This window comes from Nicotiana tomentosiformis, chromosome 8 (genome assembly GCF_000390325.3).
Source record: "Nicotiana tomentosiformis chromosome 8, ASM39032v3, whole genome shotgun sequence".
In the NCBI taxonomy this organism is placed as follows: domain Eukaryota; kingdom Viridiplantae; phylum Streptophyta; class Magnoliopsida; order Solanales; family Solanaceae; genus Nicotiana; species Nicotiana tomentosiformis.
In genome coordinates, this window is record NC_090819.1 from 104,736,365 (window position 1) to 104,754,235 (window position 17,871).

Sequence of the window (17,871 nt, forward strand, 5' to 3'; positions counted from 1 at the left end):
TGTTTCTAACATGAATCACAGCTCGATAACTCTAGTACATAGAGATTTCATGATTAAAGATAAGTTCATGTAACTACACAGTACCACAGGAATAACAGAGTCACAGTTCATACGGTGCACGTCCACACACCCGTCACTTAGCATGTGCGTCACCTCAACACCAAACACATAACACGTATAATCAGAGCCATACCCTCAGCTCCAAGATTAGAAGAGTTACTTAGCTCGAACAAGGCGAATCCAATGTCAAGCAAGCTAAACACTGCTCCATAAATTTCATTCTGCGCGTATCAACTTCTGAACGGCTCGAATTTAGCATCAATAAATTTGATTCAGTCCACACAATTATAGGAATTAATTCCATATCAAAATACTAATATTTTCCCACTAAATCCGAAATTACACTGCAAAAATCGCCTGTGGGGCTCACGTCTCGGAATTCGACAAAACTCACAAAATCTGACAACCCATCCAATTACAAGTTCAACCATACTAATTTCACCCAAATCCGACTCCGAATCAATGTTCAAATCTTGGAAATTCATTTTATGAAATTGTAAAAATATTCCTCCGATTTCTCTTGAAAAATCAATAATCTAACACTGAAAATGAAGATTAATTCATGGAATATAATCACAAGGGAGTCAAGAACACTTACCCCAAGTTGTGTGCAAAATTTCCTCTCCAAAATCGCCCAAACCGAGCTCCAAAATCTGAAAATGGCTAAAAATAGCGAAACCCTGAACTTAAAGGTTCTGCCCAGCGTCTTCCGCATCTGCGGTCGAATAGCCGCATCTGCGACCTCCGCTTCTGCGCAAGAAGGTCGCATCTGCGACTGTGGTCGCTTCTGCGACGTGCAAACTGCATCTGCTGTTGCGCTTCTGCGTGCGCATGTCCGCATCTGCGGCCTCTGTCCAAAGCCTCCCTGGCCGCTTCTGTGGCTCCTTTGTCGCTTCTGCGACCATCGCACCTGCGCAAACCAGCCGCAGGTGCGGTCACACCAGAACCAGCAGCAACCATCAATAACAACATGAAGAAAAAAAAAAGGTCTGAAATCAATCTGAAACACGCCCGAGACCCTCAGGACCCCGTCTGAACATACCAACAGTCCCATAACATAATACGAACTTAGTCGAACCTCTTAATCACATCAAACAACGCTAAAACCATGAATCATACCCCAATTCAAGCTTAATGAAACTAAAAAAATTTAACTTCTATATTCGATGCCGGAACTTATCAAATCAAGTCCGATTGACCTCAAATTTTGCATACAAGTCATAAATGACATAATGGACGTATTCCAACTTCCAGAATCGGATTCCCCGGTATCAAAAAGTCAACTCCCCGGTCAAACTTCCAAACTTACATTTTTATTTTTAGCCAATTCAAGCCTAATTTAACTACAGACTTCTAAATAATTTTTCGGGCACGCTCCTAAGTCCAAAATCACCATACAAAGCTATTGGAATCATCAAAACTCTATTCTATTGTCGTTTACACATAGTCAACATCCGGTCAACTATTTCAACTTAAGTTTTAAATCTTGGAACTAAGTGTTCCAATTCAATCTGAAACCTCTCGGACGAGTCACAAAATTATAATTGAACACCGGATAAGTAGTAAATGGGGAAACATGGCTGTAATACTCAAAACGACCGGTCTGGTCGTTACAAGAATATTCTCATATATGGTCGGATTTTTATTCGTCTTCATTTTTGATTTTAATACAATGTATACAATATTTTGCTTGGCTGGAAGACGCCATTTCCGGTGAACTTTCTTCTCTCCTTTGCTCTTGAGTCACATATAATGATACACATATATTGTATTCTATACAAACACACTCAAATTTGAGTGTATTCTATATTTCTCAATGCAAATACAATTTATTTTTTGTATTTTCGCATGTAGTTTATGCATTCCGAATGTTATTTTTTGTGGCAGATTTCTATATTTTTTGAATTATTGTTGTTTGAATACAACTGAATTAAATACAGTGAATTGAGTACAGTGTAAAAGCAGCTACGAATGAATACAGTGAATTGAATACAGCCGAATATCACTATTTTTGTGATTTTTTGTTGTTTGAATATAGTCGAATTGAATACTGCGAAATTGAATATAATGTAAAATAGTTAAACATGAATATAGCCGAATTGAATACAGTATATACAATCGAATTGAGCGGTATACACCCTATTTCTTGATTTTTTGTTGTTTGAATACAACTGGATTCAATACAGTGAAATTGATATAGAACGAATATATACGAATTAAATATAGTGTATACAACCGAATTGAATACATCGACATACATCCCATTACAAGCAATTAGTAGCTATGGAGTATAATTAGCCAAATTATAGCTATGCCCGGCAATAAGCCTCTAAACAATAGTCATTTATGAAAGTTCCCCTATTTTTGTCCTAGTGCACTTTCTCTTTGGGCCGCGGGTCAGACTTGTAATGAAAGTTTAAGCCCATTCATCCCATGAAGTTAACAAGACAGCCATTTCATTAGCTTTTTGGGTTTGCGTTAGCATTTAAACCTCCTTTTATTTCCTTTCAAGTTTCGTTAGCAACTTCCCTCAAGAAAATTTCCATGTACACGCAATGCATGAGAAAGATAACCAAGAAAATGCAAAGTTTTTACAAACATGAACATTGATGCTATACTATGTTCTGCAAGTTTCAACAATAACCCCATAATGGTTACTTAAAACATTCAAAGCAAAAGATAATTCTTTCTTCACAATAGGTGATTCCTATAGGTTGCTTCAGCTGTGTTAAATGATTCCAAGAATTATACTAGTAAAAACTTTTTCTTCTTTATATAGTCTTTAACTGTGTTAGCTTTCTTCAGACAACATTCTCATCCCCCTTCACGACAAAAACAACCTTTTTGAGGTTCCTTGTCTTTATCCTAAACTTTCTTAAGTTTGCAGGCTTCTGCTTAGTTTTGTTTTTTATCTCATTTCACATGCTTTTTTTAGGTTAAAAATGGGACCACGTTTGCTGCATGGGACTCTTCATGCTACCATATATGAAGTTGATAAGATAAGGGGTGGCTGTGGTGATTGTTGTGGCCCGGTAATCTTTTCACAATCTAACTTATTCTTGTCTTCGTTTATATCAGGAACAGCTTTATGATTATAAGTTCTGTGTATGCATTTTCTGCTCTATAATATCATTGCAGTTTTGTTCTGCGTATCCATATAATAACATCACAATCATTCTAAATTCACTTGACTCTATAGGATCAGATAATATGCAATGCAAAAAAAGAGGGAAAGAAAACTAAAAAAAGAAGAAAAATTTGACAAGTTAATTTGTGTGCATATATTGTTCACATGATTAAGCGGCATATTTGTAGTAAAACTAGGAAATGATGGTTCATTGTCAATGAACTCATTCAATATGTTATTGTCGCTTCCAGTTTTACGAAGGAGGTTCAAAGTATGAAGAAGTAAACTCGCAAATATTACAGGATGATAAATGGGGCAGGTAGCGAAGGGAAAGACTAACCTTAACCTGCCTAAATCTTAACTCGCCTTGGCATGCCCCGTTTACTTGTCCCATCGAGCCCTTTTTAAAATTTCTTGTATTTTTTTTTTCTTTCACTTTGCAGTGTTCTAATTCGTCTTAAACTTTTTGTTTTTTTTTCCCTTCCAAATTAGTGCCCCCAATCAATCATATATTTTCTTTGAAAATAGCCAACAATGGGATACAAAGGATTTTAAATGTTGATGGAATCCATATCTTAGTTTGGGATGTACGCCTCCCAATTACAGGACCTAAAGAAGGGCTTAATTACAGTTGCACTCTTAGGTGAGGGTAGGGCTTTCAATATAGCAAATAGGAATGCCACACTCACGGGAGCCATATTGGGATTTGTGGATTATCTCATATATATTTGCAGTGAATAACGTTTTGTATATATAGAAGGGCTATATGCCTAGAATTTATTCCATACTATAGTTGCCCATGGAGCAGAAGCAATGATCACTTAGCTAGGGGTTATTAATTGATACTAATATATATGCTAGTCGAACTAATAATTCTTATAGCTCTCTAGCTGTGGCTTAAATGGTATATCAGCAACTGCCTAGCACTAATAGAAATTACTAGTAATACCTAAAACCAATGAACTGTGAAGCCTAGTGAGTGCTAATTAAGGCTGAGACTGCATGAACTCATTAGTTTGGCCGGAGCTTAATTCAAATGAATGCTCAATATTCAATATACTATTTACATGTAAGTTGCTGATTTCTGATACTTGATCTTTGATCCGCTTTATAGCCTCTAACGTCTTTCTGATCTTCATATTGTTATCGTAGACTGCATCTCCCCAGAAAGTATCAAGAAGATTTCTAAACAATGTCAAGAAATTGTTCTTTTGTGCGCCAGAGGTACTACGTCTATGCAACCAGCATTTTGTTTGCACTTGTATTGATTTGTGACCTTCAATTCTGTCCATTACTTGCTTTAAGCTTTTCAAAACCTGTATTGATAATATTGCAGATTTCTGGTACAAAATTCTATGCAACCATAGATTTGGATAAGGCAAGAGTTGGGCGGACCAGAATATTTGGAAATGACCCTTCCAACCCGCGGTGGTATGAAACATTTCGTATTTACTGTGCACATGAGATTTCAAACATCATCTTTACAATAAAAGATGAGAATCCTATAAGTGCAACACTAATTGGAAGAGCTTATCTTCCTGTTGAGGAAGTCTTGAATAGATATGTTGTCGATAGATGGGTACCAATATTAGATGAGGACGGCTATCCAATAAGTGGTCGTTCAAAAATCCATGTAAGGTTGCAGTTCTTTAACGTTAAACAAGACAGTAATTGGTCTAGAGGAATTAGTTCCGCGGCATTTGGAGGAGTCCCTTATACCTTCTTTAAAGAGAGACAAGGTTGTCAAGTTACACTTTACCCTGATGCAGACATCTCAGATGATGATATCACAAATTATCTCAAGTCTCAAGGACTTTTGGAACCTCAGAGATGTTGGGAAGACATTTTTGATGCAATCAACAATGCAAAGCACTTAATTTATATTGCTGGTTGGTCTGTATATACTAAAATCACCTTGATAAGAAACCCAAAGAGGCCAAAGATAGGCGGAGACCTTACTCTTGGCGAGCTCCTTAAAAAGAAGGCAAGTGAGGGTGTTAATGTTCTCTTGTTAATTTGGGATGATAGAACTTCAGTTGAGGTACTAAAAAGAGATGGACTAATGTCAACCCATGATCAAGAAACTGCAGAGTATTTTAAGAACACAGATGTACACTGTTGTTTGTGTCCGCGCAACCCTGATAGTGGAAAGACTATAACTCAGGGGTTTCAGGTTGGTACAATGTTTACTCACCATCAAAAGACTATTGTCGTAGACAGCGAAATTCCAGGAGGGCTGTCACAGAAAAGAATGATAATTAGTTTTCTTGGTGGTATTGATCTTTGCGATGGGAGATATGACACTCGCGAACACTCCTTATTCAGGACATTGGATACAGTACACAAACAAGATTTCCATCAGCCCAATTTTCCAGGCTCTTCAATTGTGAAAGGTGGTCCTAGAGAGCCCTGGCATGATATTCATTGCCGGCTAGAAGGACCTGTTGCCTGGGATGCCTTGTACAATTTTGAGCAAAGGTGGCGAAAACAGATTGGAAACAGATTTATCTATTCTATGATTGAGCTTGATAAATTTATTATTCGTCCAACAGAAGTTACAGCATCAAAGGATAGAGAAACGTGGAACGTTCAGATATTTCGATCCATTGATGGTGGTGCTGTTGTTGACTTCCCTGGAAAACCAGAAGAAGCTGCTGAGGTAGGCCTTGTTACTGGCAAGAATAATGTCATTGATCAAAGCATTCATGATGCATATATTAGTGCCATTCGTCGAGCTAAAAATTTCATTTACATTGAAAACCAATACTTTGTTGGAAGCTGCTATGGTTGGAAACCATCAGAAGATATCAAGCTCGAGGACATCGGAGCTTTGCATCTTATCCCAAAGGAGCTATCACTTAAGATTGTGAGCAAGATTCAAGCGGGAGAGAGATTTACAGTTTACGTTGTTATTCCAATGTGGCCAGAAGGTATACCTGAGAGTGATTCAGTTCAGGCAATTTTAGATTGGCAAAGAAGGACAATGGAAATGATGTACACAGACATATGTAATGCCCTTAAGGCTAAGGGAATTATTAATGCTGATCCTAGAGATTACTTGACATTTTTCTGCCTTGGCAACCGTGAAGTCGAAAAGCCTGGAGAATATAAACCTTCAGAGAAACCAGATCCTGATACTGATTATGCAAGAGCTCAAGAGTTTAGGCGCTTTATGATCTATGTTCATTCAAAAATGATGATTGGTAAGTCAATAATTTACTGCCATTTTCAGCTTTATGATCTAGTAGAATTTGATCAAACTAATGCTTGTTCCTTTCCCTTCTTTCTTGAAGTTGATGATGAATACATCATAATTGGCTCCGCGAACATAAATCAACGGTCAATGGATGGTGCAAGAGATTCTGAGATTGCTATAGGCGGCTACCAACCATATCATCTTGCAGCTAATCAACTACCTAGAGGAAAAATATATGGTTTTCGAATGGCATTATGGTGTGAGCATCTCAACTATGCAGATGACTCGTTTGTCGATCCAACGAGTCTAGAATGTGTTAGGAAAGTAAATGGAATGGCTGATGAGAGTTGGAGGATATATTCCAGTGATACATTTGATTTTGATCTTCCAGGGCACCTTCTTCGCTATCCTGTAAATATTTCAAACACTGGACAGATTACAGCAATTCCTGGATTTAAGTTCTTCCCAGACACAAAAGCTTCTGTTCTTGGCACCAAATCTCAATTACTCCCACCTATCCTCACTACATGATGTATGTACACTTCTAGAATGGTACAAACCAAGAACATGTAATAGCTGTAAATGTGACACTTTGGAATTATTTTTTGAGTTATAACCATTTACCAAAATTCATTTATACTCGGGTTAATAAGGGCAGCTTGGCGCACAAAGCATCCCGCACCTCAAGGGGTGTGATGTAGGCAGCCTACCCTAACGCAAGTGTTAGTGGTTGATTCCACGGCTTGAACCTGTGACCTATAACACCGAAATAACTTTTTCGTTGCTCCAAAGCTCCCCTTCTTATTAATACTCAGGTTATGAAGTGGTTTATAGTTGGATGATGTTAGCAGCATATTTTAGCAAACATATATGCCTTTACTAGTTTGGTTCCCTTATTGCATTCAGGTCCTCTTGTTTCTAGGCTACCCTTCAGAAGAATAGAATCACATGTTTGGTCGAGTCCTCGGAATGGAAAAACTTTTCTCCTTTTGTGGGCCTTATGAATCACATTAGTCGGGCCAGTAAGTTTGCGAGACCGGATTATTAAATAAAGAAACAAAAAAGAATCACATGTTTGGTTCAAAGCTAGTGGGGACCAGAATTTAGGAGGATAGATGTGATAGATTATTGTCTTACAATGAGCTTATACCGAATTCATGAACCAAATATAATACTATGAATATGGAATGATAAATTGTAGTATTATGATCTGTTATTGGCTATTTATGAGTTTGAAACTTCTTGCCTCATTCAGAACAGCATTTGGTCAATGGGGAAATGGCTTCATACAATTTGTTCCTTTTTCTTTTGCTTGAAATTATTGTCCTGGTAAAAAGAATCTCAGTGGACAAAGGCCTTATTACTTTAATTTCTAAATGCGGCTATTTTTCTTATTTAACATCTTACCATTACTCTAGTATGTAAGTGAGTTCCATTAAAAGGATTATTGAGTGCATGAATGAGGTAATGCAATAATACATTATTGTCGAGTTATACAAGAAAAAACGAAATTAAAAAGGGAAAACTTTCAAGGATTCTAAATTCTAATTTATTTTGTTTCATTATCTCCGATCAGAAGATGTTAAAGTTATCATCAACTAGATATTCCTACTATTAATAAAGGACAGTTGAGGAGTTCCATTTACCAATCAACAAGTGATATTTATGGTAGTTTGTGATAGAGAAAATTATCTTTCTCTTGAATCCAGGACTTCATAATCAAGAAGAATCAAACAATTTTGCTTTCCTTTCTCGTTTTCCACCAAAATCAAGGTAAGAAAACTAAATTATTTCCTCTCACTTTCTCTACTATTTATCCTCTTTTCCTAGTGGTCACTATTTCCTTCATTTTCCTAGTGGCCAAGCATAAAGAAATGGTAAAATAAATGGTGCATTTTAATTGGATAAAAGTAGATAAAAGAATAGCACAATCAAAAGGTACCAAATTTCAAAAGTGCCAACTTGGAGAAATTTCTCACTCCACATTTCTAGAGGGCAAATTTGTCTTTGCATTCAACAAGAATACTCAAAAGGGCCCACAACCCATACATTTACCCACCTCCATTAGCACCAGTCCAGCAAGGCTGCACAGCCCCCCCTTATTTTCTTCACCATTTTCCCATCTCCATTCTTGACTTTCTTATACAAATCCACAGAACATATTGATAAAACCAAAATATTAATAAGAACAAAACACAACTCCCAGGAAATTTTCTTTTTTTTCTTCTTCTTTTTGTTTACTGCTTAATTCCATAATAGCAAAGAAGGAGAAAAAGGCTAAGAAATTGTAAGTAACTCAACCACAAAAAATTTATACATTTTTACACCCAAATCTCTTCTTTTTTTTTTCCTATGTAAAGTGATAGAAAAAAATGGAAAGTTTGAATCTTTTTTAGTTAAAACTGCAGGTAAGAGATGAATTTTGTGTCAGTATTGGAGGTCCAGAAGTTGAAATCGATGCTTTGACGAATACCCATTTGTTTATTTCACAGTGTAAATGCAACTTTGTAGATCAGTAGCCTCCTGGATTTCACGTTTCTTCGCTTGCATGGGGTCAGTCATTTGATTTTAATTTTCTTTTCATATAAAACATTCCGCTGTCCGCTTTTTATTTTCCCCTTTTGGGGTTGGTGGTTTTGTATTTCACACACACACACACACACACACACACACACTCATATACACTCCCCTCAAGGGTTGGTTGAGTGGTTGAGGTTAAGATAAAAACGTGGAGATCCCGGTCCCCATTTGTGCTTGTGACCTGTAGCTGGTTGCCTGGTAGATTAGTTGAGGTATAAGCACTGGGATTACCTTTTTATGTACTCTCTCCGTCCCAATTTATGTGATGGTATTTGACTGAGTGCAGAATTTAAAGAAAAACTTTTGAAATCAGTGGTCTAAAACATCCCATATATATTTCTTTGGCTATAAATCGTCTCATTAAGGGTAAAATAAAAAATTTAAAGCTAAAACTATTTCCAAATATAGAAATGTATCTTTCTTTTTGGAACAGAATAAAAAGGAATTAGTGTCACATAAATTGGGACGGACGGAGGGAGTGATACACACAAAATTAATAACACAAGGAATGAAAAGTTACAAAGTTTGATAATAGGAGTAATACTTTTTAGAATGCTTTTCTTGGTTTAGTGGACAATGATTGGCTTTTATTTGGTGGTTTGGAATCTGAGGTACTTGCTTACAGGCTAAGCAAGCAATAATAGTGAATAGAAAGGAAGATGAGCTGGTGCTTCTTTTTCTGTTTCTTTTTGTTTTTTTTTCCCATGCTTTTGCTTGTTATGTTGAGGGAGTTTGTTGCTAGAATGTTATATTCTATACGTAATTGTTTTGCTAGCTACTGTATCAAATGCTTTGCTTCTAGCCATGTATAATATATGTTGTTTAAAGATCGAAATTGAGTCATGTTTTAGAAGTATGCCTTTGTGTTCTGTTTTGGGGGTTTTTGGAGAATATCTTCGAGCCGTCATTAGTACGATGATGGAAAAGTTGAAGGAGATATGGAGTACACTTTTTAATGTAAGAGTTTATTTCTGAACTATGTCTCAAATTTGGTGTACAGTAGATTGAGGATTCCCTTTCCATTTCTGGAAAGTTTTGATGCCATTTTCCTTTGTGCTATAAGCTTCTAGTTATCTTCTTCACTGTAATGATAACTAAGATTAGTTAAGCACCCAAAGGCTGAAAAAGAATTGCGTAAGCTCACTGATCATCTTGAACAATTTGTTCTCAAAGAAAGTTCCGTTTGTGGGCTATACTGCTATACAACAAGATGAGTCAAATACGAGTCTAGGAATTTGCTTAAGTAGTAATCCGAGCTACACTATTTCATGACAAAAACTTATCTTTTGCATTGCATTCAGTGGACTAAATTTAAATTTTTGAACCCTTTCCTGTTGGAGTTTTGAAGATAACTTTAGGTCGATTATTTCCTATTGTTGTAAGTTTTGATTCAAATAATGACGATATGAGCACTTCTGGCAGCATATTATTGCTTTATTTTCTACTTTGGGTATTGGAGAAGGGGGTTAGTTCCTCTAGCAGACCTCTTAAATCTTAATCTTTCAATGAAGAAATTCCTGTTAGTTAGAATGGGTTTAAAGTCTATCTTGGTAGTATTGGAAGTGGAACCACAGCAGATGACCTGATCCATTCCTGAACAATGCAATCAGAAATACTTAGTAACTTAGTCATTATCAAAGCATCGGTGAATGGGAAATAAAATTGATGTAATGATTTATGTGAAGGACATGAAAGATTTGTATAAAATATGAACTTGTGTCAAATTAGATGTTTTTGTATTGTATTGCCAAGTGAAACTTGGAAGGTTGGTGAGAATAGAACAAGCACAACCATCTCAATCCCAAACTAATAGCTATGTATATCCTCTATATCATGTTGCTTCAGTCGGCCCAGTGCGTTCCGGTATGCTTTGTTATGACATTTTGTTGTATGTTTGGTGTATTCCTAACGTGGAAATGTAGTCATATTTTGTATATGTCTAAACGACATGGTAGGGTACAGTACACCCTAGACCCTGGGAAGCTAGCTGAGTTGAGTGGACGTCAGATTATTGTAACATAAATGGCCGATAAGATCTCCAAGTTCCTCTTGAGGCCCGTTTTCAGCTCTTATTTATCAAAGATGTCTTCCGGGCAATGTAGGAAAACCACTTTATTGGGGTCTCTGGTCTCCCATTCAACAATGCTAAGAGGAATAATGTCATCATTGGCTCTTTAATTCCAAGAAGGGGAGAAGAAGGGTAAAGGATGGAGAAACCAAAAGTTTACTCTTCTTGGGTGGAGTACTGGTGATTTGCTACCTCTACTATGACCATAAAAGACATAAAAGAAGTTCATTCCTTTTTGACTAATTTTAATGGGCTTGAAAAGGCTGGAACTTTTTCCTGCTATTATCAAAGAAGGGAGATACTCTTAACTTATAGTGCATCTGGTTTACTTTTATCCTCTCACACTTCCCTTCTTAACCCAACCAAATAGATGAGGTAGCTAAATAGCAAGTATCATTTATGTAGCACTCCCTTATAGTACAACTCTTTCACTTACACAACATTGTCATCACATTAAATATGCCGTTAGACCGGCGAATAACATGGGGCATAACTTTTTGAGCCTTGCTTGGATGTTTTGTTTTGCTTTGATGCCAGTATGTCAGGAGGAAATCCAACTGTTTTTATAAGTTTATGTGAGACTTAATAACTAGTCACTTTGAGAAAGAAAAAAAAAGAAGTAAAGTTTAGTAACGCTTTTGGGTTGTATGTTGACTTCCTTAATTGCTTTTCTAAGTACCTGAATTTGCGAATTTTCACTAGTTGTTTGTGAAGTAAGACTTACTTGATTTTTGATGTGTTTGTGGTATTCACGACTGAAGTGATTATGTCAACCAATGATTTGTACATGGTAAACTGCAGTTCAACTGTCTCAAAGTTGCTTAAACCAATTAATAGTAGGCTTGCAATATATTTATAAAAAGTATAGGTTGATCATTGTTTTGATTGTTATCAGTTATTACATGGGACTTGTCGCGTCACTTGCACAATGGTATAGCCATATGGGGGCCATTGTTGTAACAGATCTCACATACCCCTGGATGAAGGGGGTGAGCACTGGTTGTTATGAAATGGATCTCAAACTTGACAATATAATATCATGAGGTTTCTGTCCATTTGTTCCCTTATATCTTGTTGACAGCGTACAGGTTTTTTTTTTCCTTTCTGGTTAAACTAATCATCTTTTATGGTTGTAAACCTGATTGTAACAGAGCAGAAGTTGTCTTGGGTGCTGTATAAAGCCTCCACATGTTATTTCAGTGGATAGGCCATCCAAAGGACAGAAAGTTCAGGGTAAACACTTGAGGAAACGTAGTTCAAGGGACGACTTCTGGAGCAGTAGTGCTTGTGAGATGGAGAATAGCGCATTTCCGTCACAGAGAAGCATCTCGTCAATTAGTACTTCAAATCAGGGCCTTGATCCCCATAGTAGCTCCAGCACCACAAATAACAACTCTGAATTTGTAAATCATGGCAAGTGCATATTTCGGTCCTTTTTGCTTTCATTGCGTATCATGGCTATATTTTACCTAGTAGTAACCTACTAACCTTTCTTCGGGATATCCAAATAAGTATTTCCACAGATGGGAAGAACCAGGTTAATTGTGGTAAAAGACATGAAACCTAAATAAGATTCGTAGCTGTAGTGTCCTAAGGGCTATGTTAAAAAAGAATACAACAACAACAACCCAGTATAATCCCACTAGTGGGGTCTGGGGAGGGTTGTGTGTACGCAGACCTTACCCCTACCCTGGGGTAGAGAAGCTGTTTCCGATAGACCCTCGGCTCCCTCCCTCCAAGAACTCCCCACCTTGCTCTTGGGTTGACTCGAACTCACAACCTCTTGGTTGGAAGTGGAGGGTGCTCACCACTAGAGCAACCCACTCTTGTCAATGTTAAAAAGGAATAAAAGAGAAAAAAATTATGGATGAAATATGTGTGGCTTATTGATCAATATATTGGATGAAAAACCATGAGAGATCAGGGGTCATATTCCAGCGGAGACAAACACCGTTAGGTGATTACTTTCCATCTGTCTAAACCTTGGTGCGTAGAGTTTGCGGCTACATGTGTCTATGCGAGATTGAAGGTACTCGTGGAATAGTCAAGGAGCATAAAACCTGGCCCTTGCACCACTGTTATTGAAAAAAAATTAGTCTCTCTGAAAATATATCAATTGATTCAAAGTTGTGTAATGGTTCATTAACACTTGGTGCGGACAAAACCAGCTCTATATACTGTTCATTCTTTTAGATTTGGCTTATTGCCCATGCAGAGATCCCATTGATCTGGGTGCACTAATTGGAGGAAGGCATGACCTAGCTGTGGAAGCACAAGTGCTCTCCTTTTTCATCTTAGCTTAGTTTTGTACTTCTCTCCACGTGTTTTTAATATGCTGAATTGAACATTTGCTGGAGCAGGTCTAATTCTTTGGAGTAAAACTAGGCAAGAATGGATTGGAAGTAGAACACCTCAGAAGCGTACTGCAGCTGGAGAACCTAAATTAAGGTGAGCATCTTTCCCTTCAAAACAATCCTCAGACAATTGATCTTTCAATTAGTAGCTCCCTGCTGATGTTTCAAAGTATCTACTTTCCATGCAACTGTAAATATATATGTGATGAGTGTATTTTTCTACCATCATTGCTTGCAGCTTCGATGCGAGTTACGAGACTTTGCTAGGGACCAACAAGCCTTTCCCTCAGTCAATTCCTCTATCAGTGAGTCTTGTTGAGCCTAGCATGGTTTTGGTACGTAGTTTTTTCAAGGCTAGCTACTGATTTTCTTCATTAATATTTTCAGGAAATGGTAGACTTTCTTGTTGATGTCTGGGAACAGGAGGGGCTATATGATTGAGCTGCACACATAACTGGTCTTAACTCTTACCCAACCATTGCATTTCTGTTTGTAAAGTTTACAGAAAGCAGGGCAGAAAATATTAAAACAGTTATGTTTAATCACAAGATTTGTATGTTTACAGAGGAAAATTGAAATACCTGAAAGCTTTTCAAATGGAGGAGAGGACCCTTCTTTAATTTGCTAATAAACGAATTTATTTTCAAGAAACGTAATATTCAAGCATTCAAATGAGCTGCCTTTCTAGATAAATTTCTGCAGTAGTATTGGTTACTTATTATTATTATTTTTTATTTTGGTGAGGATTTTGGAAGACAACATATCTTCCTGTGTTCTTAGTCATGATGTCAATCATTTTGACTCTTACAACTTGTAAAAAGGTGTTTGTAGGTGATCCTAAGGAAATATTACATCCTTTCCATAAAGAATGAAGAAATCCCGAATATGATGGCCAATGCAAATTCAGGACACTCAATATTTTAAATCTTTATTAGAAAATGTCGAAACTAAATATAATATACTATCAGAATATATACAAATTAATTGTTAAGAAAAAAAATTATTTGATTTTTCCAATAAAAATATGCTTATCACAGTCTTATCACGATAATTGTAGTGAAGAGCAAACTGTGAAGGGTCAAATACTTTTATCTGTTTTATTTTGACTCATCTAAATGTGTCTTTAGTAAAAGTGAATATACTGATATAGCATATAAATTGTTTTTGCACCGACAGAGAATATTTAGTATAAAAATTTACCTTAATTAACATGATAATGTTATAAAACAATAAAAAAAAAAAAGAAAAATATTGCAGAGAAAAATAGAGATAGAAAATTTTTATTGATTTGAGATCAATTACAATGGAATATAACCCCTCTATTTATAGAGGAAAAGTGAGTTAGTCGCAAAGTAACAAACTCTAAAATCTCTCTAAAAAATAGGCATTCACCATAAATAAAATACTATTATAATACCTCCCCCCCCCCCCCCCACCGAACGTCTATTCAACAAATAATGTGGTTCATTAAAACCTTAACTAAAATAAAATTCAGTGGAAAAAAATATTCTAGTGAGAGAAAAAGAGTACACATATCTAACAATACACCTTTTGGTTTGCCTCGTTAAAAATCTTTCAAGAAAAACCTAATGGGACAAAACCTTGTAAGGAAAAAAGAGTACAACGCGTATTAACTCCTCCTGATGAGACAATCAATTCATATCTTTGAGCCTTCGCACTTCAATTTTGTGTATCTTCAAAAGATCGTTGGTAAAAATTTGATAAACAAATCAGCCATATTAACTTGGAAGAATATGTTGCACCTTGAAATCATCATTCTTCATAGAGATGTATTGTCTTCATATGATCTTGTTGGAATCGTCATTTCAATGTCTTCGTCATTTTAATATCTTCACATAGGGCTAAAAACTCTTGCTACCATATTATCATGTTTATAGTTATAGCGAGATATATATATATATATATATATATATATATATATATATATATATATATATATATATATATATATATATATATATATATATATATATATATATATATATATATTTGCACTTTAGATGTGCTAATTCAGGATCAAGAAATTCTCCAAGAATTGTATATGCTATAAGTATTTTAAATCATTCATGGATTATAATATAAGTATAGTCAAATAAGCCATATAAATAGACTTTAGATTTACATCAAGTTTTCATGCCATGCCACGCATATAAGATACATGAAAGTAATTGTACACACCATTGACTTTATACTTTTGAGTGTTTGAACTACATGTCCAAAACTATATGCCTTTCATATGAAACCAATTCTATTCGAATTGTGTCTCTTTCATTTGGCCAATATTTTTGTGTCTCTATTCGACAGACTTAAGATCATCATCTATACTTAGCGCTATCATACATGTCGTCGATGAATATTTTATATTTATTCCAATATATTTTCGTAAAGACATAACATAGAGATCTCTTCATTCATTTCAGGTACCTGAACCTCTCCTGGGTTTTTATGAAATGTTATGTCATGTACTCTTCTAGAGCACTTCCTTATAATGAGTGTTTTGATCATTTGCTCATCTTCTTTATCAAGAATCTTATTTGAAATCGATTTGTCTATATGCTTTAAGCATACCAGTTACTTTATCCTTTTAGGACTTATTCTAATCGGAGCATGTGCAGTGAAAATATAGTTACTTTCTTTGGGTTAGCAAATGCATATGGCATGCTTTGAAATATATGGTAGATGAATTATCTTTTTATGAATTTCAAGTTCATATTATCTTATTCGAGGATCTAGATGTACAAATGATTATTCATTCCACGTAATTTTTTCTCAATTGTTTATCTTGTCTCCCCCTCATGTTAGAAAAACTAACTTGCTTCCTCAACTTTGGAAACCCACCTTTGTGCGTTATGGTGGTGTTAATCAAAATATACATCGCAAATTAATAAGATGAAATTATTTAGTTCATGATCCTAAACCACTTGTGAGGGGAGAATGTAATATACTTTCGTATACAACGTATATCAAACTGATATAGATAACTTTATTCTCATAAGCAATAATTTAGCTATTAAGTGGAGGTACTCAATAAATTATTTTTGCTAAACCAACTGTGATGTAAACCAACTTATCAAGATGAACTCTCTTGAATAGAAAATCTGAAAATTATGTTCTAAATTAAATTATTGAGCAAGTTACCTCGCAAATACCAGGTTGTGGGTTAATAATAACCGCACATGTAAACATATCATAGATATATCTTATGTGGTATACATGACAAGAAATGGGTTTATATTCACGTTTGATAATTTCAGCATTCACGGGATTCAATTCTAATTTTAGTTGTTCTATTAATTAATGAGAACAAGCAACATAGGAGAATTCGTAAAGAACTTTCTAGTTCTTTAATATTTACTATGTGAATTCTCTTTTTTTTGGCACATCATACTTAAATTAACATGGTTAAACTAATTATGCCAACTGGATAAATTATCATATTGATAAACTTCAGGTTTATACCATGACGTGTGTAATTATCAATAAACTCCAAATTTATTATGATATGAGTTTTTATATCAATAAACTTCTACTTTATTGTGGCATTCTTTTATTTGTGTAGGACAAATTGGAGAATAAAGTGGGTAGCTTTTCACATACATATTATCCCGCTACAAGTTGTAGTAATAGAAGATATTAAATCTTTCATTTATTTATAGTCTCGATATAACCAAATGCTTTCGCGAATACTTTAGAAACTCAATAATTTTTTTTAAGACTTACTACGAACACAATACCTTATTGATAATCAATTTTATTTCTCCAAATAGTATAATTGGTTCTTCCAGAGCTCTAAATTAATTTTGTACTATCACATATTCATCAATATACATATGGTGAGTATCTCTTTAAATGAGAAAGTTATACCATTATGGTCGTGGTCAAAATCATTATAGGCAGTATATGTTGCTTCCATTACTTTTTGCCTTGTAATAATCAAATTGCCATTATATTTTGGCATAATCACAATAGGTACGTGATCAATGACCATTCATGCCATAATAATGAAATTATTTTCCTTTTTTATCTTAAACCTCCTTCTAGATGTGAGTATGGTATATTCACTACTACTAGCACGTTCATATTCTTCCAAGAATGAATATGTATTCATAAATTACATGTTGTCACATTCACATCATGAATGGACAATAATCATCTATATGCGCTTTACAAAATCGCATGTCAAATCGATGACAAATATTATTTTTACAGAGTGAAAGATTATTTTGAGAATCATTATTGTTCTCGTTACCATAGTGATGGCGATTTTAATTTTGTCAACTGCCACGTCCACATCCATTGATACATCATGGTAATAATTTTGTTTTCTTTCAGATTTATCACATACTGCTATCACATCTCTTAAGGGAACGAGAATGAAGCAAATTCAATGAGACATGTTTTCACTTCTTGTGCTCACAATCATATATGAATTTGATCAAGGCAAGACATAAAATTTTATTACTTA

The 17,871-nt window shown here is 35.3% G+C and overlaps 2 protein-coding genes across 4 annotated transcripts; both read left to right on the forward strand.

Annotated features, from left to right (window-relative positions):
• The first annotated feature begins 2,828 nt into the window (after positions 1 to 2,828).
• Positions 2,829 to 7,248, forward strand: LOC104107587 (phospholipase D alpha 1-like). Its single transcript, XM_009616435.4, has 5 exons — positions 2,829 to 2,909; positions 2,996 to 3,092; positions 4,340 to 4,411; positions 4,524 to 6,390; positions 6,481 to 7,248. The coding sequence occupies exons 2-5, from the start codon at positions 3,003 to 3,005 to the stop codon at positions 6,912 to 6,914; spliced, it is 2,463 nt and encodes an 820-aa protein (XP_009614730.1). The 5' UTR covers positions 2,829 to 2,909; positions 2,996 to 3,002; the 3' UTR covers positions 6,915 to 7,248.
• A 1,201-nt stretch (positions 7,249 to 8,449) lies between these two features.
• On the forward strand, positions 8,450 to 13,957 carry LOC104107586 (uncharacterized). 3 transcript variants are annotated; one of them, XM_070182595.1, is made up of 6 exons: positions 8,450 to 8,670; positions 8,792 to 8,936; positions 12,188 to 12,444; positions 13,392 to 13,479; positions 13,624 to 13,690; positions 13,773 to 13,957. In XM_070182595.1, the coding sequence occupies exons 2-6, from the start codon at positions 8,881 to 8,883 to the stop codon at positions 13,824 to 13,826; spliced, it is 522 nt and encodes a 173-aa protein (XP_070038696.1). In that variant the 5' UTR covers positions 8,450 to 8,670; positions 8,792 to 8,880; the 3' UTR covers positions 13,827 to 13,957. The 3 variants fall into 3 exon arrangements, with proteins under 3 accessions (XP_070038696.1, XP_070038694.1, XP_070038695.1); XM_070182593.1 differs by having other exon boundaries at positions 8,451 to 8,670; positions 8,780 to 8,936; XM_070182594.1 differs by lacking the exons at positions 8,450 to 8,670; positions 8,792 to 8,936 and adding an exon at positions 9,406 to 9,920 and having other exon boundaries at positions 12,183 to 12,444.
• The last annotated feature ends 3,914 nt before the right edge of the window (positions 13,958 to 17,871 follow it).

Bases quoted from the DNA above. Each gene is read 5' to 3' on its own strand.
- LOC104107587 (XM_009616435.4), top strand. From the start codon at position 3,003: ATGGGACCACGTTTGCTGCATGGGACTCTTCATGCTACCATATATGAA. The intron at 3,093-4,339 runs GTAATCTTTTCA...TTGTTATCGTAG, and splicing joins GTGGTGATTGTTGTGGCCCG to ACTGCATCTCCCCAGAAAGT. The intron at 6,391-6,480 runs GTAAGTCAATAA...TCTTTCTTGAAG, and splicing joins TCATTCAAAAATGATGATTG to TTGATGATGAATACATCATA.
- LOC104107586 (XM_070182594.1), top strand. From the start codon at position 9,768: ATGTATAATATATGTTGTTTAAAGATCGAAATTGAGTCATGTTTTAGA. The intron at 12,445-13,391 runs GCAAGTGCATAT...TTGCTGGAGCAG, and splicing joins CTCTGAATTTGTAAATCATG to GTCTAATTCTTTGGAGTAAA. The intron at 13,480-13,623 runs GTGAGCATCTTT...CATTGCTTGCAG, and splicing joins GCTGGAGAACCTAAATTAAG to CTTCGATGCGAGTTACGAGA.